The 21,208-nt window shown below is 42.3% G+C and overlaps 1 protein-coding gene across 4 annotated transcripts in view; it reads left to right on the top strand.

Moving 5' to 3' along the window:
- Positions 1-21,208, top strand: part of slc24a4b (solute carrier family 24 member 4b) — a 93,153-nt gene that overhangs the window by 17,027 nt on the left and 54,918 nt on the right. For all 4 annotated transcript variants that reach the window (XM_062468410.1, XM_062468411.1, XM_062468409.1 and 1 more), the window contains exons 3-6: positions 20,029-20,105; positions 20,667-20,741; positions 20,863-20,947; positions 21,069-21,172. In XM_062468410.1, coding sequence (XP_062324394.1) covers positions 20,029-20,105; positions 20,667-20,741; positions 20,863-20,947; positions 21,069-21,172 — 341 coding nt within the window. The remainder of the gene's footprint in view (positions 1-20,028; positions 20,106-20,666; positions 20,742-20,862; positions 20,948-21,068; positions 21,173-21,208) is intronic.

Below are 21,208 nucleotides of genomic sequence, written 5' to 3'. Positions count from 1 at the left end.
TCTAGTAGCCAGTGCCGCCGCTCCCATAACGCTCACTACGCGCTGTGCGTAGGGCACCAACTCCTGAGGGGGCACCAAAAAATAGCCAACTGAAAAATCATCATAGTTATAATACTTATAATACCGATATTATTTTAGTATAGAAATATTAGACACGTATATTACAAAACAGGCAGAACCAAAGATGTATTTAAATGCTCACAAAAACTTACGATGGTGCCCCCCCCCCCCCCCCCAAAACATAAACAAATAGGCTACACACTCAACTTCCCAAGCTCGCTGTGGGTGCCCTTCCCTCAGTGGGCTGACGAACTTTGACAGTAGGCTAGGTCAACTTTTCTAAAATGGGCTTAAAACGATAACAGGAGTCAGGGGAAGGAAAAAATAAAGAGACTGCGAGATGGTGCCCGTGCAGCCTTGTTGCCCAGGGCACAGAAAATTGTTAATCCGGCCCTGACAGGACAGACTTATGTCGTTGTAACATTCAATTCATTCATTCTTCCACAAATGAAAACACCGATCAACCATAAAAACAATCGTTATGAAAAATATGATATATAAAACTGTACAAAACAGAATAAGGAATAACAGATTAATGACAATCAGTCCTCACTGTCAATGTCAGGACAGTTATCTTCCAGTTCCTCAGTTTCTTTTGTGTTGGCATTACAACAACGACATAAGTCTGTGCAACACAGTCCTGCAGAAAAACATGAACATCTGCCTGTCTCACAGGCACTTTTGCAGCCGCACTGTATCACATGCAAAACACTGTCAGGGGCCGAATTTCTGTTACGTGCAAGGTCCCATCCTCTATTTGCCAACCATATCCATCCATGTTGACAAAAAGCAGCTACCTTATCGGTGTAGAACGATTATGTGTCAAACCGCGCCACCAAAATCATATTACGCTCTGAAGAAACTAGTTCTGCATAAAACATTGACGCAACGATAATCGCCTGGAATTTCAGTGACAAACTTTTTTTTTTTTGGTAGTTTAGCACGACTCGTTCTTTTTTTATGAGCTAAAGATTGTGTAGATGCCAGACTGTGGAGCGGGAATCATTTTCTAAAAGACTTTTCGTGGTTCACCTTGCGGCCTACTGCCCTCTAACGTGATTTCTGTTCATTTCATTTAGTTTAATATGGCTTTTCAATGAACCGCTTTGTTCACCTGTCTACCATATGAGTTACAGAGGGGATACACATTATATCGGGAGCGTGCCTATGTTCCCACAGCCCTATGTTCCCACATTTCTAAGAGCTTTTTCCAAATTAAGGGTTCACCATTCCGTATCTGGCGATTTGAAGGAGCTAGCTAGCTTCCAAACTCTCTTGACCCTAACCCTAAATAAATCTGGGAACATAGGGCCTAATTTTCAAAATTGTCAGTGAAAAAAAAATCCTTAGAAATGTGGGAACATAGGGCTGACCCCATTATATCAGGCCGTTTTTTCACCTGATATAATGTGTACCCCCTCCCCTAACATGCAAAGGGTCTGTCCTGCCATCATGTGTGCTATTTTTTATATATATATGTGCATAAATGTAAAAGATTGAAACTAATGAAACAAGTTTTGAAAAATTTTCATTTTATTCAATTTTATATGATGGAATATGCAGAAAGAATATAATTAGGCTAAAAGGTCTATTGCTTTTTAGCGTATTCAGATTGTAACTAAGTAAAGTAACTAATTACTTTCTTGGAGAAGTAATCAGTAACTAATTACTTTTTCCAAGTATTTTGACCAACACTGCTTATAATATTGTTTTTATTGATTTTATGTAAAGCAATTTGAGCTGCAATTCTTGTATGAAATGTGCTATGTAAATAAAGTCTTATTATTACATTCTCTAGTTCAGTGTTTCCCAACCTATTTTCAGTCATGGCACCCTTAGAAAAGTTTCTAAATGTTGTGGCACCCCACCCCACCCCCAAAATGAAAAGGACTTAACTCTGCATATCCCGAATTCTCCTGATTGAGGACATTTTTTATCTCTTCCCTCAGTTAGTAGAGTCGTGCCAAAACCTTGCCGCGTGATAGCCATCGAACGGCCATATGTAATCACAAGCTCTGATGTTCCGCTCCCATTCCCTCGCATAAAATCGAAACTCCAGGGTTATACCTGGAGTTTATACCTGGAGTTTTCTCAGGTCTCTTATGGGGTCTTGTACAGCAACAAGACCTAGACTTGGATTCAAAATTGTATTCATTTACCAGGCACTTTCATCCAAAGCGACATAGAAATGGTGCATACAGAAGTACATGGTTCTACAGTATTTGTGGTCAGTCAAGGAATGGTCTGTATTTACTAGCCTCATCATAAAGTAACCACCAGCTACCAGACATGGTGAACAAAAAAAGAATACTACAGTGCAACAATGACATGTCAAATATAGCTGCAAGCAGCAATGAGGTGGCCAAGCATTCAAATGACCCAGAAAACAGGTCAGTGTCAGAGTCAGGTGGCTGAGCGGTTAGGGAATCGGGCTAGTATTCTGAAGGTTGCCAGTTAGATTCCCGGCCATGTCAAATGACGTTGTGTCCTTGGGCAAGGCACTTTACTCTACTTGCCTGGGGGGAAATGTCCCTGTACTTACTGTAAGTCGCTCTGGATAAGAGCGTCTGCTAAATGACTAAATGTAAAATGTAGAAAACGTTTTAGACATCCAACAGGGTTCCGAGTGCATGCAGCAAGTTTGGTGTGAATCCATCAAAGATTTTCTGACATACGACCCAACTTCCTGTTTCCTGGGTTAACGGCACATTTTGATTGCCTGTACCGGGCAAACGGTTTCGAAAATCAAAACACCATGTGATAGCTTTTGTGAGGCTTGGTCTGAAGATAATCTCTGTAAAATTTGGTGAAGATTTGACAACATTTGTAGGAGGAGTAAAGAAAATACGTTTTTTTTTCAGTAATTCAAAATGGCGGCCGCATCAATACGGTTGTTGTCACAAGTTATCATGTGTCACACATGGGATGTCCCACGATATCATGATACAAAGGAATCACTTAACCCTTGTTATCTTCGGGTCATTCTGACCCATTAGCCATTGTGACCCATCATCGTATTGCAACAACTTTACCGCATACAAAAACAAAGTGAAGCATTTTCTTTTAATCGTTAGGCTGTCTCAGAGCCCCCACATTGCGAAGGTTAAAGGAAAATTATTTTTAATTGTTTTTGTATTGGGTAAAATTGGGTAAGCACAACGATGGTTCGTTATGAACCTTTGGGTCATGTGACCCGAAGGCAGCACAAGGGTTAATAAAGGCAAACAAATCAACAGTTTTTGCCCAAAACACATTTTTGCTTCCTGCGGCCACGCCCAGTGATCACATGAAACCAAATTGTATGGACATCCTCAGAACAGGGTTCCGAGTCAACATACCAAATTTGGTGTTGAGTTCTCAGAGTTGCTGAGATATGACCCAACTTCCTGTTTGGTTGCTTTGTTGCCGATTTTGATTGGCTGTACCGGACAAACGGTTTTGAAAATCTTTGGATAACTTCAGTGAGGGTTGACGAAGATATGTGCCAAATCTGGGGAAGATTGGACAACAATTGAAGGAGCAGTAGCGAAAAAACGTGTTTTCTTAAAATTCAAAATGGCGCAAATTGAAAATTGTAGGGTGTGCTTGCTTGCGTTGGTTGCAGATCGGTCCGTCCCCTTAAGTTTTTCTTTTCTAGTGATATTTTCAAGCATTTTACTCATATTGCATAATTCATTAAGAACCCCCTTTGAAACAAGCTATTGTAACAACGTTGTCACCGGCAGTATTTCAGATGGAATCGCGATTCAAACAGTACCATCTGCTAACTGAAAATATGCCCCCAAAAACGTAAATAAGCTTGACATTTATTTAGGGGGAAATGGCTAATTCAAAATAAGTTTGCTACGAGCAAGCTAGCTGCCTTTTGTGATTGTTTGAAAGCGCCGGAAATTACAAAGTTTCTTTCGACAAAGTTTATGCTGTGGCATTGAAGACAGCGACGCACCACACAAGCTTGAGTTCAAATACATTATTTAATGTGACATTACTTACTGTAAATTCAAGTCTTGATTTGCTTAAATGTACATATGCTGCTAGTACACCACGGCACAATACGATACTCGCTGTGCAACAGCAATGCACGTTGTATCCATGCGTCGTTGCTAACGTGTGCTGACGTTGTGACGTAGGCTAGCACCGAGTTCCCTACGTTGACACAAGGCACTTTTTGCCACTAAAACGTAATTTCAACCTAAACAGTGCAACGGAACGTAAATAAAAATACAAGCAACTCAATCGCTACCAAGACGAAACTTTTGACACCGACGTTGTCTATGTAGTCCAAATATTGACGGATCCTTAGGGGTGCAAAAAGAGACGAATAAATATATATGTGAGAGAACATTGGTTGTGCTCGCCGAAGGCGTGAGCTGCAAAAACAATAAATGCAACATTAACCCCCATAGGTGCAGTTTCTTGCCAGATAGTGTAACATCAGGATTTTGAATACTTATGTTGTATACTGAAAGAGGCCTTAACAACCCTTAATAAAAGGGTATTCCAACTATAAATGTGTTAAATTAAATAACCATTGTGAATTCTCATGGACCAAATGGTACACACAGGCAATGATTTGTATGTAATATGAATATAAAAAGAATAGCTTTTTTGACAGAAAATCTATGGTACCTGTAAGACATCCTGACATTATAGAGGACTGGCCTAACATATCTATATTCGACATCTAGAGGGTGACGTTAGGAGACGGATCCTTTGTCATGGAATGTGGGTGCCATATTAAGCACTTTTGTGATACACTGATTGACTGAGACTGGGTGTCCATTTCCTTATTATTGGCCACAGGTTGCAAAATCCTGTAAGTGCATTGTCAAAGCATGTATGATATCACGTATACAAATTAAATTCGATTTGATAACTTAAATGTATACTCTACATCTACTTTTGCACATTATGCAACCCATTTTTTGGATTGTACATTTAGATGTTTTTGTTTCAAGTCAAACTTTTTTTACAGCAAAATGTAAATATTTTATTGACCTGTATTGGGTTCATAAGTATCAAAGTCTGACATTGCAAATCAAAAGTAATTTGAACTCTGGAAACGGAATGAAACAATGAAAAACTTTTTTCCCCCCACCTATGTCATCTCGAAGGTGTGGTTGCAACTTTGAGGATAAATTGCCAACTGAGGTAAAGTACAGTGGTAGGAATAGCCTATATTGCCCATAAGTGACCAATGCAATACACGTTTAGAGGCATAATTAATATGCTTATATTGTATATTTGAACGATTAGAACTACTAGAAAACAGCAAAGTTGAAATGAATAATGAATCAAATGTTTTAGTATGGATTGGCTTGTAGTATGTGATAATCCCTCAGGATTTTGATTACAGTGGTTTTAGATACTGCATCACTCTTATCTGCAAGGGGGAGATGTGTGAGTGCATATACAGTGCATCTGTAAAGTATTCACAGCGATTCACTTTTTCCACATTTTGTTTGTTACAGCTTTATTCCAATATTCTACACACCCCATAATGGCAGTCAAAAAAGTTTGTTTAGTATTTTTAATAGATTTGCAAAAATTAGGAACGAAAATATAACGTATATAATTATTCACAGCCTTTGCTCAATACTTCGTTGAAGCGCCTTTGGCAGCAATTGCTGACTCAAGTATTTTTGAGTATGATGGTACAAGCTTGGCACACCTGTGTTTGGGCACTTTCTCCCATTCTTCTTTGCAAGACCTCTCAAGCTCCATCAGGTTGGATGGGGAGCGTCAGTGCACAGCATTGTCAGATCTCTCCAGAGACTCTCTACCATATAGGCCTGATTGGTGGAGTGCTGCAGAGATGATGGACCTTCTGGAAGGTTCTCCTCTTCACAAAGCAATGCTGGAGTTCTGTCAGAGTGACCATCGGGTTCTTGGTCACCTCCCTGACTAAGGCCCCTCTCCCCCGATCGCTCAGTTTGGCCGGGCAGCCAACTCTAGGAAGAGTCCTGGTGGTTCCAAACTTCTTCCATTTACGGGTGATGGAGGCCACTGTGGTCATTGGGATCTTCAATGCTGCAGAACTTTTCTGTACCCTTAAACAGTTGTGTGAGAAAGAGAAAGGCCAAAAGTTGAGGTGGAAGGCTTCTCGCATGTCAACACAAAAACAATACAGCTGAGTAGATGCCAAAGAATATGCACATACTAGTACCAAAGTCTCTGAACTGTGACTTAGCAACCCAACACCATGGTGCCTCAATTTTCATGTATTGCATTTTTGTTCTCTTGCTTCACTCTCACCTGTTGTGATTTGATTACATCCTTTTACTTCCTGTGAACCAATGAAATAGCTGTTTGTCAGTATTTTGTCCATCAATCCGACATGAAAAATATTTCATTATAAATCAGAGCATTAAAGAATCAGCATCTACGTACTGTCACTTATTTGCCTCATTTGTTGCATAGTCTACCCAGGAGGGAGTTTGGCCTATTTGTTCTTTACTACAGCTGAATACATGCATTACACAGCATTGCCCCCTTTAGGTTATTGAACCTGTGGTTCAGCAAGTGTGCTTTGTGTTTAACTGGCTGTCAGTGTGGGAGAGAGAAGGAGGAGGGGGTGTTAGAATAAAAGTGGGAGGCACAGATTAGACTAGACGTCAAACTGCAATTACCAATTGGGGAATTTGCTCTGTTGACATTGTTTTCTGTGTGCCACGCTGAATAGCAGAAATTGGCCGTATGACCAGACCCAAACGGAATCTGCTGGGTTTTTTTTACTTTTTCTGCGGTAATTCAGACCGAAAATCTGCGGAATTCTGCGTAATAAGTATAGCTTTAAAGAGATTCAACTTTTTTGATATTTTTATTGCAACATTCCTCATGGGGAAATAAACATTTAATAAATATGTAATAAACATTAAATATACTGTATATTTTTTTATAAATACATAAATATAGGGATTCAGGGAGTCAGGTGGCTGAGCGGTGAGGGAGTCGGGCTAGTAATCCGAAGGTTGCCAGTTCGATTCCCGGTCATGCCAACTGACGTTGTGCCCTTGGGCAAGGCACTTCACCCTACTTGCCTCGGGGGAATGTCCCTGTACTTACTGTAAGTCGCTCTGGATAAGAGCGTCTGCTAAATGACTAAATGTAAATGTAAATATAGATTTAACAATGAAGTGCAAGAATATAAATATAACATTTATAAATAAAACAAGGAATATATCTACGGTATCTAACAAACGTCAAACGACAAACCAATTCACATTTGCTAAATGTTTTTACATTTGAGATTTTTAAAATGATTTAAACAAAATGTGTGGTGTATGTTGGTGTGTGTGTGTGTGTGCGCGTGTTTAGGGCTGAATGCTGTTGAACTTTGCAATTAGCAACATTTTTCTCAGTGAGGCTCCTTCTATGCTGATTAAGAAGCATCTGATAATGAGAAAAAACTCTCTACATCTACTCCCGGTAGTGGGGAGGCAAAGATGGATGGCTGCTATGTTTGCTAGGACGGGCATTCTGTCCACTCTAGCTGCCTACCAGTCCACTGCACTGACTCCTCTGGCATCTGCCTTGTCAATGCCCATGTATCTGTGCCACTCTTCTGCAGACACCTGGTTCAGAGAGGGGATAGCCTCAACGTGGTCCTCAATGTCCTGTCTTGCCCCTATCACCTGGGCTGGATCAAGGACTGTTAATGACCTGAACAGGTCAAGGCAGGGGTGCTTCTCCAGCACGGTGAGCAGCCTGGTGGAGCATGCTGCCATGGCAGTCTGGAACAGCTCACTGCAGGTCAGCCTGTCTTCCTCTGGCAGCTCCTGCAGCAGCTCTTTGGTATGAGGGCGCCAGTCATCTGTTCTGCCATACTCGAACTGCATTTGCAGGTCCTCCAGCTTGCTGGCGATGGTTTGTGCCATGGGGACAGGTCTTCTGCAGCTTGGTCAGCAGAGAAACTATTTCACTGCTGTGTTCCACAATGAACACTGCCTGGGCCTTCAGCTGGGCCTTTTGTTCCTCCAGCAGTTCGCAAAGGTCCTCCACACACTTCGCTGTTTTTGGTAGAGTAGCAGTGAAGTCGCTGAGCACATCAATGTACTCAGCCAAGTACTCTACAGCATGTACCCAGGAGCCCCACCTGGTCTGGACAGCATAAACAGGCATTACAGAAGAGTGTCCCTTCTCTAGCATGAATGCTCTAAGCTGCAGACGACGCTGAGGTGCCTGACAGAACACCTTCTTCACCAGAGCACAGAGCCTGTTTACCTCACCAAACACATCCGGGAAAACCTCCAGCACCAGGTTAATGAGGTGGGAAAAGCAGGTTATATGTCTGGAGTTTGGAAAGAGACCTTCTAGGATGCAAGTGAAGGCCTTCATGTAGCTAGCTGAGTCACTCACAAAAGCCCAAACTCTATTAAAGTCGACTGCAAAGTTGTTGAGACAGGAAATGACAGCCTGGGACACAGTGGTGAAATTAACTTTTTCTAAAAAAGCCAGGTCTGCTACAACAGCTCGCTCACCCACTGGTTGGAGCAGGATGGCCAGTGCACATCTACCACAAGCATCTGTGGTCTCATCAAGGACAATGTAGATGTCCTTTCCTGCTACGGCATCTTTGATGTCCTGCTCATATTGTGGATAAAGCTCTGGCAGGTACTCTGTACGCAGGTGGGAGGGTGCTGGAATAGACCCACCCTGCTTGCAGTGTTTTTGCAGAAACGTTGACAATTTGGGGGCCTTTTCAAGTGGTATGTCTGCCTCTATTAAGGTTCTGGTAAGGTCCAAGATGAATTATTTTCTCTCTGCTGTAGAGGGGGTCTTTGCCAGACAGGAAGCCAGAGTTTGTGTTCTTGTTTGAACTAAAAAATAAAAGAGAAAATTAAAGTTATAAGAATGTCCATGTTTTGAGCTCATCAACATGCTTATGAAGTCTCTGAGCAGTGAGCACCCAGAAACACACACACACACATATAGGCTACTAGTCTACTAGGCTACAGACCTTTATATATGGGGTGGCCAAGGGGTGGCCAGGGCTACTTCAGGGGGTCCACAGACCAAGACCTGAAAATGTGTGTGTAACCTTAGCCTGGCATCTAAGCAGTTATTATTAGCAATTATTAATATGATCACATCGGAGAGGGCGTTCCACATCGGAGAGGGCGTTCCCTGTGTCCATATCCGTGAAAACGGAGTAATATAATTCGGCCTAAATTCGGCCTTTATACTACTCCGTTTTCACGGAGACGGAGTGTGGTTAATAAACGTCAATTCGGGAACTTCATCTTATTCCTGGACGATTGTTCCTCTCTGACCTAGTCAGGTCATTACAATAGATTTCAAATGGCTAAATGATAATGTTTTTGTTTTAAAAGTGTGCTATATAAATGAAAATGAAAAAAACTAAATTGAATCAACTACACCACAGTACGACAACTGCGCTGTAAGATAGCCTACTAAGCTCTAAACAAAAACAGAGACATTTCTCTTATCTGAATCTGTTATGTAACCAAATTGCCAATATGCATCTTTTTATATGGCTCTGCGGCCCAGCAACTCAACTTTCATAACATTTTGTTCAGGAAGCCTCAACCCCAATGCTAAACCTTAAAACGATAACTGTAATATGATGCGCTAGGATATTGATTGTCAGGTATTGGATGTCTAAACCATCCAAGGTAGACTGACCACGAGGTACGAGGTTGTGAAACAAAAGTTTCTGCTCCTATAAAAGCCACAAGTCCGTATGAAGTCAACCTTGTTATTTGCGATCTTCTGTTGAAATACTACACTACCTACAATCTTAAGCTAAACAACACTGACCAACACTGATCTCTGATTGGTCGAACTCGCGGTTACCATGGCGACGTTTACCGCCCCCGCGACCGGCTTAAGCGATCTGAAGGTTAGAATGTTAGTTTGAGGAAAATAAATGAAATGTACATATGCCAGTGGTGCTGAAAAACTAAAGATATCGGACAACAAAATAAAAGCTTTATTCAGTCTACCAAAAGTGACCTCTTTCTTTGGTCCAACATCTGTAGAGCTAGCTAACCCTACCGGCGACAGATGTGCGCGCACCGCGCCACTGTCCACGGTGCTGAAATAACGCGGAGCCCATCGTTGTATTTATGATAAGTTCGGTTCAGTGTCAGTCAGACTCTTTTTCTTCTTTGCTTTTGTTAAATAATTCAAGTTGAGGGAGTGTTTGAGCTGTTTATTTTTAAGTCAGCCTTAAAGGAGTGTCCAAGGGCCCCCAGATGCTTGAGGCCGCTGCTACTAGGTTTATACTCATTCAAGGATTTTACTGACTGTATAGCCTATATAGATCAATAGTGAATACATTAAATCTGTAAGACACCACACTGAATTGTAAAAAAAAATAACATTAGTATAGCTACATCCCTTATTTAGTTGTAGCCTACACACTCTTGACGTTCTCTTAAATAGGCCTAACTTTTCGGGACTTGTAGGCTGCTCTTAATGAACTGCGCTAGATTAAATTAAAAATAGCTGATTTCATAAATATACAGTAGCCTAGGTTACTACTCCAATAAATAGTTATGCTTACCTGGTCCGCTAGCCTTCTTGTTCTTGTGTCGGAGCGACCGAAGATGTTCCACAACTGTCTGACGGCGAATATATTCAATTGAGTGCTGACAGACTTTACAAAAAAGTTTTGATCCATCTTCATAAAAGTTGCCTGAAAACTCCCTGGCCCTGTCTCTTGCAGTTATTTTCGTTGATAAGTGTTTCCTTCTCAATTCTTCTGGGCTGAATCTCTGCATTTTGGCTGACGTTTGAAAAATAGAGCCGTAATATGATGTGAGAAGTTCATTTACATTTTGCCTCAGACCAATGCGTTCTATTTTAAATTCCGTGGGTTTTCGTTGGAATTCTGCGCCCGCGTATTCCGTTTGGGCCTGCGTATGACCCAGCAATTCTCCAGAGAGTATCCTGTGACACTACCTTTGCCAGTGACGTCCTCTCCTTAATGTGTCGATGTCAAACTTGCAAATAATGTAATGGTTTTATGAGCATTCATCTGAATGTTCTCATGTTTCCTCAATTATATCTGAACTGCATTGGACATGTTACTGGCACATGACAGCCGTGGTGGGAGGCATTTCTGTTCACTGTCCCACTGGGGTCTGCGTTGACAGCCCTTTAAATTGAGCCATTATATAATACCTTAGCATCGGACAGATTAACAGATTAGAGGAATTGCACAAATGTACAGCATAGTCTAATGTCTGTCTGTGATAGTCTTGATTAATGAATATCACCGGTGTTTTGTGAATGAGATGTGGGATAGTTAATGCAGTTTTTTGGGCTTGATCACTGCTGGAGAATCTTTGTTTCATAATATTTTTTGACTGGTTTTAATCTACTTAATGTGAATGTAAAACTAGTTTCAGAATGCCTACATTATTATATTTTATATAGGTTGATTTTATTTCCTCATCAGAAAGTGTGTGCTCGGTGTGTGCAGTGATTGTGTGGAACTGGGCACTAGCAGGGACCAGAGGTGCCATCCACTTGCGTAGCCTCACTGGATCTAGCATCGGGCAAAGATGGATTTGATTTGCTGCAATGAATTAATGTCTTGGGATGAAGAGGATGAGTAGCATCTATAGTCTGAATGGTTTTGCAGGGCAGTTCAGCCAGATACAGCCTCTAAACCTTACTTGTGTTGACTCTGGAGTTGGTGATTACTCTGAGGCTGATTTATAAAAGGGAGAGTTTACTGAGGTGGAGGGCTGTTAAAAGGAGACAGATGAACAAAAGGGTTGACAGTAATGCTTTACATAAGCTGCACAGTCAGGTGTCCAAATATAATTGAGTTTATGTATATAGATTTCATCTTAGCTTTTGATTACCTCAACTGCTTTCCCTCTCCATTCCCAGGTCAAAGATTCAGTCCTGCATTGTTTCTGTTGTGCTTTATAACCTTACTTCACTAATTATTGGGTGTGCTTTGCCTTTGGCAAGGGCGCAACCTTTGTTCTCTCACATATATATTTCTTTATTTTTATTGTTTATCTTCCCACCCCTAAGTCTCAGTCAATATTTGGACTACATAGACAACCTAGGTGTCAAAAGTTTTGTCTTGGTAGCGATTGAGTTGCTTGTATTTGTATTTACGTTCCGTTGCACGGTTTAAGTAGAAATTAATTTTTTGTGGCAAAAAGTGAAGCTAACGGTGGCTAACTTGCTAGCCAGTCACTGACGCTACTAACGTCACGAAAACTCGTGTGACTATCTCTAGCAGAACATTAGTTTAGCAGCTCGTTAACTTCTGGGAGATGGCTAGGCTAACTGCTTTACTGCAAGGCAGCTGCAGAAACGCCACAAGCAAAGAGGCCTGGGTAATAACTATTTGGACTCATTGTGAAGATGGCGCCAATGATGGCTGCCTCGGTTGCTAGGTGCGCTCTGTTTTGTCTTGTTTTGTCTGTTAATTCAGTGTTCTGCCAAGATTTCCGGGGTTCTCTAACAAGAGAAGTACTTCTAAATATCAGGACTACAACTCCTGTGGATTTATTTCCCACTTTTCTGCTTCCAGCGGCAGATTTAGTGGGAATTCTAGCCAGTGCCGCGCTAGGCTTTGCTCATGCAGTGAAACGCCGAAGGGGAAAGCGAGCGGGAGCGCTAGTTCGGCTTCGCAGACGTGGAATCCGAACAGTGCTTCCAAGTTTTTTCCTCTCCAACGTACGTTCACTGTGCAATAAAATGGACTAACTTCAGCTACTGATGGTGAAAAACAGAGACTTTCTTTCATCTTCGGTTTTGTGCTTCACGGAGACATGGCTGTGCGATTTGATCCCGGACACTGCATTACATCTGGCAGGCTTTCAACTCGTGAGAGCTGACCGGGACACTGCACTCTCCGGCAAAACCAAAGGCGGTGGTATTTGTTTCTACATCAACAGTGGCTGGTGGGTAGATGTGACAGTGATTCTGCAACATTGTTCTCCGGATCTGGAATCATTTTTTATAAACTGTAAACCTTTTTACTCGCCACGAGAATTTGCGTCACTCATTTTGGTCGGAGTTTACATGGCGCCGGGTCCACAGGTTAAAGAGGCCCAACGCATGCTCGCCGACCAGATTCTGAGTGTGGAGCGAGCAAACCCGGATTCCCTTGTTATCGTACTCGGCGACTTTAACAAAGGTAATCTCAGCCACAAACTCCCTAAATACAGACAATTCATCAAATGCCCAACCAGAGAAGAGAACACTCTGGATCACTGCTACACTACAGTCAGTAGAGCCTACCACGCCGTCCCTCGTGCAGCACTGGGTCACTCTGACCATACCATGGTCCATCTGATTCCTGCATACAGGCAGAAATTAAAGCTCTTTAAACCTGTTGTGAGGACATCAAAACAGTGGACCAGTGAGGCTATGGAGGATCTGCGGGCGTGCTTGGACTGTACTGACTGGGATATGTTCACGACTGCTACCAATAGTCTGGTTGAACTCACAGAGGCTGTGACATCATACATCAGCTTCTGTGAGGACTGCTGTATTCCAACACGCACCAGGGTGAACTTCAACAACAACAAGCCCTGGTTCTCAGCAGAGCTCAGAAGGTTGAGGTCAGAGAAGGAGGAAGCATTTAGGAGTGGGGATAGAGACAGATTCAAGGAGTCGAAGAACAGGTTTAGCAAGGCGGTGAGAGAGGCTAAACGACTGTACTCAGAGAGACTGAAGCGTCAGTTCTCTGCTAACGACTCTGCTTCTGTCTGGAGAGGGCTCAGGCAGATTACCAACTACAAGCACAGAGCCCCCCACTCCACTAACGACTCCCGCCTGGCCAACAACCTTAATGAGTTCTACTGTAGATTTGAAAGACAATTGGACTGTCCTGAACTACCCCTTCCCACCCACGAGGCCTCCTCCCTCACCCCCTCTACAGTGACAACTCTCTCCATTCAGGAGGGTGAAGTTAACAGACTTTTCAAGAGGCAGAACCCCCGCAAAGCAGCTGGGCCGGACTCTCTCCTGCCACCCTCAAGCACTGCGCTGACCAGCTGTCTCCGGTGTTCACCTACATCTTTAACACCTCCCTGGAGACATGCCATGTGCCAGCCTGTCTCAAGTCCTCCACCATCATCCCTGTGCCCAAAAAGCCAAGGCCAACAGGACTCAATGACTACAGACCCGTCGCCCTGACCTCTGTGGTAATGAAGTCTTTTGAGCGCCTTGTGCTGGCACACCTCAAAGCCATCACAGACCCTTTCCTGGACCCACTGCAGTTTGCCTACAGAGCCAACAGATCTGTGGATGACGTCGTTAACATGGCCCTCCACTTCACCCTACAGCACCTGGACTCCCCAGCATCCTACGCCAGGATCCTGTTTGTGGACTTCAGCTCTGCCTTCAACACCATCATCCCTGCCCTGCTTCAGGACAAGCTCTCCCAGCTGAACGTGCCTGACTCCACCTGCAGATGGAACACAGACTTCCTGTCTGACAGGAAGCAGTACGTTAAGCTGGGAACACAAGTCTCTGACTCCCGGTCCATCAGCACCGGATCTCCTCAGGGCTGCGTCCTTTCCCCTCTGCTCTTCTCCCTGTACACCAACAGCTGCACCTCCAGTCATCCGTCTGTCAAACTTCTGAAGTTTGCGGACGACACCACCTCATTCTCTGACGGGGATGAGTCTGACTGTAGGTGGGAAGCTGACAACCTGGTGACCTGGTGTAGCCAGAACAACTTGGAGCTCAATGCTCTTAAGACAGTGGAGATGGTTGTGGACTTCAGGAAGAATTCAGCCCCACTCACCCCCATCACCCTGTGCGACTCCCCAGTCAACACTGTGGAGTCCTTCCGCTTCCTGGGCACCATCCTCTCCCAGGACCTCAAGTGGGAACTGAACATCAGCTCCCTCACCAAAAAAGCACAACAGAGGATGTACTTCCTATGGCAGCTGAAGAAATTCAACCTGCCAAAGACAATGATGGTGCACTTCTACTCAGCCATCATTGAGTCCATCCTCACCTCCTCCATCACCGTCTGGTACGCTGCTGCCACTGCCAAGGACAAGAGCAGACTGCAGCGTATCATCCGCACTGCTGAGAAAGTGATTGGCTGCAATCTGCCTACCCTCGAGGACCTGCACACCTCGAGGACCCTGAGGCATGCGAGGAAGATTGTGTCCGACCCCTCCCACCCTGGTCACTCCCTGTTCCAGCTACTCCCCTCTGGCAGAAGGCTGCGGTCCATCGGGACCAAAACCTCACGCCATAAGAACAGTTTCTTTCCATCTGCTACTGGCCTCTTCAACAAGGCCAAGGACTCCCATTGACATTCATTCACTTATTTAACTATTATAAGTCCATCTAATGGCAATTCAGTATGCATAAGCCACTTTATCTCAGTATCCGATTGCACTATGTTGACCATTCACGCTGCTCATTCTATTCTTATTTTTATATATATTTTATTTTATATTTAAATTGTTGTATTCTTAGATTGTTTAGTTCTTAGAATAGTTAAACTTTTGTACTTTTACTTAATTTAAGATCTGTATGTTTAGTGTTTTGCACCTCCCTGCCACAGTAAATTCCGTGTTTGTATAACATACATGGCGAATAAACCGAATTCTGATTCTGATTTGCTCAATTTACTTTGTGATATGACACAATTGTGATGTGTAACGTACAATATAAGATGATATTATTAAGGAAGTACATCTACTTTCGGAAACAGTAGTCTACTATTTCACTGAAGCATTAGCACTAGCATCATGACATTAGCCTCTGTTCCACGGGCAACACATACTGCAGTGGTCTATGATGCATCTGTTTTCAATCGTTAAAATAAACATTCCTCACAAATAAATGTTCCATTATAAAGCCATTATATTACAAGTAAACGATTTGTGGGTGAAATTATCATTACCTGTAGTTTCAAACCAGTGTAGCTCACTGCAACGCTGTAGCCTACCTGAGACACTAGTGAGTAGCTAACAAAAACATCTCCACAGCTGTTTAGGAAGTCAAACAGCGACAGAACATGTTCGGCACTCCCTTACTTAAATCAAAAGTCTAACTACTAGCCTGAACTTCATTGCCACAGCCTAAACTTTGTCAATCTGTTCATGAAAATAATTCATTTCAGCCTAAACCGTACAACGGAACGTTAAATCCAATTCAACCAACGGAATAGCTACCAAGACGAACACAGCAGTAGTCTAGCCCTGTAGCACCATTTGTGTCATATTTGATACATGAGTTTCAGAGACCTCTACGTCATTATCATGAGCAATACTTTCCTTAAAAAAACTGTTGCATACAATCCTAGATATGTCTTCTGCCAATTGGTAGATTTTCAATGCACTACAGGCAGTATCGGGCATTTAAATACCATTTCCAAAATGGCCGCCGTCACAGTGACTCGTTCGTTTTCGGTAGGGACGATCGTTGCTAATTTTGAAAAAGTTACAGTAAGAATAACATTTATAGTGTTTCTGATTTTTCAATATGAATATTTACTGTGTTGAAGCAGCCTATAATTGCTTAATGTTTCATTCATTATTTTATAGTAAAATCGTGTTGAAAATGTATGTATCAAATATGATACAGCAGGTTTATAAAGTAATATTTTACCAAGTTTCCCGCATACCCATTATAGTGTATTTCATGATGCAATCTGGATTTTGTCATATCACAATGCCAAATACACTATTTTGTTAAATGTTTTATAAATTAAAAGTAAGGATGTCATAGTAAGACATATTTAGATTGGAATTTGTGTTTTTTATGTACAAAAACAAAGCTGTGGACCTACTTTCTTCATTTTTTGACATTAAACCCCTGGGAAGTGTGAAACACTGTGATTGAAAATCCAAAACTCACATATTAGTTCCCAGACCAGCCATTGTTGAAACATAAAACAAGTTCATGGGAGGTGTTGACCTCCCAGATATGCTGTCTGCACTTTACAAGTTCAGCTTCTGATGGTATATGTATATTACAAAGACTGTAAAAAGGTTCCTGTTTGGGAAAAAATAAGAACCAAACCACCTCAAATGTTCCAAAAGCAGTGAAAATCATTTGTTATTGTATTAAAAAAAATAGTGTTGCGATAAATACATTGACGAATATGCCTGATGTATCAAATGTGATTAAAAATGAAATATCATATATGTCAATATTTGTTTTTACTTGTTTTTTTAATATGTTTACCCTTAGGTCCAATTTTCGGGATATTAGTTGACGTGTCAGGCTTCACAGGGCTAGTACTGTACTGTAGTAGTACAATTTACCGGGGCAGCTTCTCCACACAGGGCTATATCGCATTTTGCGTTGTTACTGACAATGATCGCTACCAGTTTTTATGAATGAGCGATTGTCCACTAAATAAATGTCAAGCTTATTTACGTTTTTGGGGGCATATTTTCAGTTAGCAGATGGTACTGTTTGAATCGCGATTCCATCTTCTACTGTCGGCTAACGTAGAATAATCTTCAAAGGGGGTTCTTTATTAATGAATGAACGCAATATGAGTAGGCTAAATGCCTGAAAATATCACGAGAAGGGAAAAACTTAAAAGGACGTTTAAGTCATAGAGATTAGGTCAATTTTTACACCGGTCTGCCAAATTTAATCGTTTTGATTCAACTATGAGGCTGCCTCTTGCAGGGGAAATGAGAAGACATCTATTTCATTCTACACTTCACTCATATTTTGAGTTGTAAATGAGCAGCAAAAATCTATGTAATCTTTATAAATAAGTATGCATTTTGATATAAAATATACAGAAATATAAGTTGTAAAAATGGCAAAAGAAAACGGACCCCTGTGCAACCGACGCAAGCAAGCACACCCTACAATTTCCCCAGAAATTGTACCCTCTCTAGTTTGACAATGATTGTGAATCATTGAGTGATGAGTGAATATAACCCTGTGTATTTGATGTTTTGTATGAGTAAATGATAAAGGTTTGATCCAAATGATGTCACCTAGATAGGAATGTGTAGACTTCTACCTTTTTGTATGAAAGCACTACGATTGCAGCTCTACGATTTTATACATGTGTGTTGAACAAAAAAACAAAGATTCATGCATTTTAAGGACTGACTGTTTAGGTTCGTAGATAACATCTTGAGTTAAGAGAGAAAAAGAGGACTACTTGTTAGCAACCCACATTAAAAGTCAGGACGTTTCATACTGTGAGCCTTCACTCTTTGCAGCACAGTTCTTGCCTACAAACTTGTATTCAACTCAATCGAGCCTCAGAACTCTTGGTAAATTGTTACATAGTAGCATTCAGAACCAACTCAGCAAAGATTAGATTGACTTCAATACATGGTTAAATTCCTTTATATAAAGATAAAAGTGTCTGTTAAATTTTCATGTAATATTCAGCCTGATCTCAGGGATTTATCTACATGTTTGTCTTGGGCCAGGTATGGATCTTGTGTCCGTACTGACTTCCATAGGGAATTACAGTGTCTGGTTTACTGTTTACACTGCAAGTGAGGAAACTCTGAGCTGTCGTTGCTTCCCTCTAAGTACCTTTTGCACTTTTATCTAAATGCTCAGATCCCACTGTATTTTATTGCCAATGGAGATTGCCACCCAGGAGAATGATGCCCGGTTATGCCATTTATTAGGCTAATTGATTAGATTCTCTGAATCTCAGGTTGGTAATTTGACAGTCGACGTTCGGACCATGTCGCAAGGAAATATCCTTAATCCTAAGTGGCTTGGTTTAAGTTTACAGGTAATTCTTTACTTAGACAATGTTCATGACAAACTATGCTTTTAACAAATCAGGTTATATGCTACAACCTAGGTGCTAGTTACAGCTGTAGCCACCGCCATTCCCCCCCCCCGCCTTACTGATCTTATGGGCTATAGCCTACACAACAGAATTATTACCACAAAACCAACCCACAGAAGAGCAAAAGCTGTATGGGTGCTATTATTATAGCATTCCACCCAGCTGCTAGTCCAAGCACTTGTCCTCTCAAAGTTGGACTACTGCTGCTCGCCGGTCTCCCAGCATGCGCAACCCGCCCTCTCCAGAGGATTCAAAACGCAGCGGCCCGCCTGGTCTTCAACCTACCCAGACGCTCCCATGTTACCCCGCTCCTCATCTCCCTTCACTGGATACCCATCACGGCCCGTATCAGATTCGAGACCCTGGTACTGACCTTCCGAGCAGTAAACGGGACTGCACCCGACTACATCAAGTCTTTCCTCCAGCCTTACACCCCCAACCGCCACCTATGGTCTTTTTCTGACAACCGTCTGGTGGTCCCACCGCTCAAGAGCGCCCGGACCCTACACAAGCTCTTCTCCTGTCTGGCCCCCCAATGGTGGAATCAACTCCCCACCTCCATCAGAGACACTGACTGTCTCCCCACATTCAAGAAAAGGCTTAACCCTTGTGTTATCTTCGGGTCATTCTGACCCATCAGTCATTGTGACCCACCGTCGTATTGCGACAGATTTACCGCATACAAAGACAAAGTGAAGCATTTTCTTTTAACCGTTGGGCTGTCTCAGACCCCCCACATTGCAAAGGTTAAAAGAAAATTATTTTAATTTGTTTTTGTATTGGGTAAAATTGGGTAAACACAACGATGGTTCGTTATGAACCTTTGGGTCATGTGACCCGAAGGCAGCACGAGGGTTAAGACTCACTTTTCCGGGAGTACAACGGTACTTAAGAATGATTTGCTGGACCTGACGCTAGATTCCTCAGGATTACAATGACTCTTATTGAGAGACTTGTTGCTCTTGTTGATTAGTTGTAACTGATTTAAAATTCTTGTACTCGCTGTGAAATATTTTACCGTTGATTGCTTTTCCACAGGTTCACTCTTGCACTTTTTGAGGTTCATGTTGTTCAATTGTAACTTGTTTAACTGCATGCTCTTATGGTTCTTCCCTTCGGCACTTGTTTTTTTTCACAATGTATCATTTTTAGGTGAGTGGGTGTATTTCACTTGTCACACTACTGACGTGGCAACTGTCATTTTCTCTCTTCAGCTATACACGAGTTCCCAGATGACCTTTTCTCCAATGATGAACGCAAGAGTGGGGCTGTTGCTCTGCACATATTGGCGGTGAGAGGGCTCTTTTGAATTGCCTATTACCCTCTTAGCCCCGTAGTAATTTTTTGTCATTAGTTTTCCAACTAATGACAGAGGTAGCGCTGCTGTGCTTGAGACTGGGTCGCTGGACATTTTCTTTATTAATCCCTCTCACATAAAGTAACAAGTATGAGGCTTAGATGAGGTATCATCATTGGTAAACATGGATTTGAGAATAAGAGGAGGTGGGTGAGATTCATAGCCAAATACAGGGCAATCCTGCAGTGCCCCCTGTGGACTACAGAGAGCACAAAAGACAGTAGCCTCAGGAGCTGATGTCAGGCCTGATCTATCATTTATATAACTTCATGTCAGCTGTAGAAAAAAAACAATTCTCCTCAGTGGTAGAGTATGCAGGCTCCAGATATTTGTCAAAACAATTATGTTGATCTATAGTGCTTTCTGTTCATCCTTCTTCAGAGCCATATACCCTTGCCATTTCTTCCAAGTTTCCTGTCAATGGATTTCTGCTGCATTAAGAATTGCATGGCTTTGGCCAGTAAGCATGGCCTTACTGTCCTCTTCTCTCAAAAGGCACTCTACATGTTCCTTGCCTTGGCCATAATCTGTGATGACTACTTTGTGACATCACTGGAGAAGATCTGTGAGGTGAGAACCATGTTTTCCTAATCTTCAAAGAATGCACCATTCTTTATGCAGGATGTTTAGTATTATTGTATAGTATCCAGTTTGACAACTCCACTTTCTCTGTTCTTGTTCTGTCTGTTAGAAACTAGACCTTAGTGAAGATGTTGCTGGAGCGACGTTCATGGCAGCCGGGAGTTCTGCACCAGAGCTTTTTGCTTCTGTTATAGGTACGCGCGCACGCACGCACGCACACACACACACACACACACACACACACACACACACACACACACACACACAATGTTTGGTGTCAGGGCTGGTTCTGATTGGCTGCCTCCCCCTGCGCAGGTGTCTTCATCACACACGGTGACGTGGGGGTAGGGACCATCGTTGGCTCAGCGGTCTTCAACATCCTCTGTATCATAGGCGTATGCGGGATATTTGCCGGACAGGTATGACTGTGTACATATTTGCCTCGTGGGCAAATG

The sequence above is a fragment of the Osmerus eperlanus genome, chromosome 8 (assembly GCF_963692335.1).
Source record: "Osmerus eperlanus chromosome 8, fOsmEpe2.1, whole genome shotgun sequence".
NCBI classification, from domain to species: Eukaryota; Metazoa; Chordata; class Actinopteri; order Osmeriformes; family Osmeridae; genus Osmerus; species Osmerus eperlanus.
This window is presented reverse-complemented; position numbering and strand designations above follow the sequence as displayed.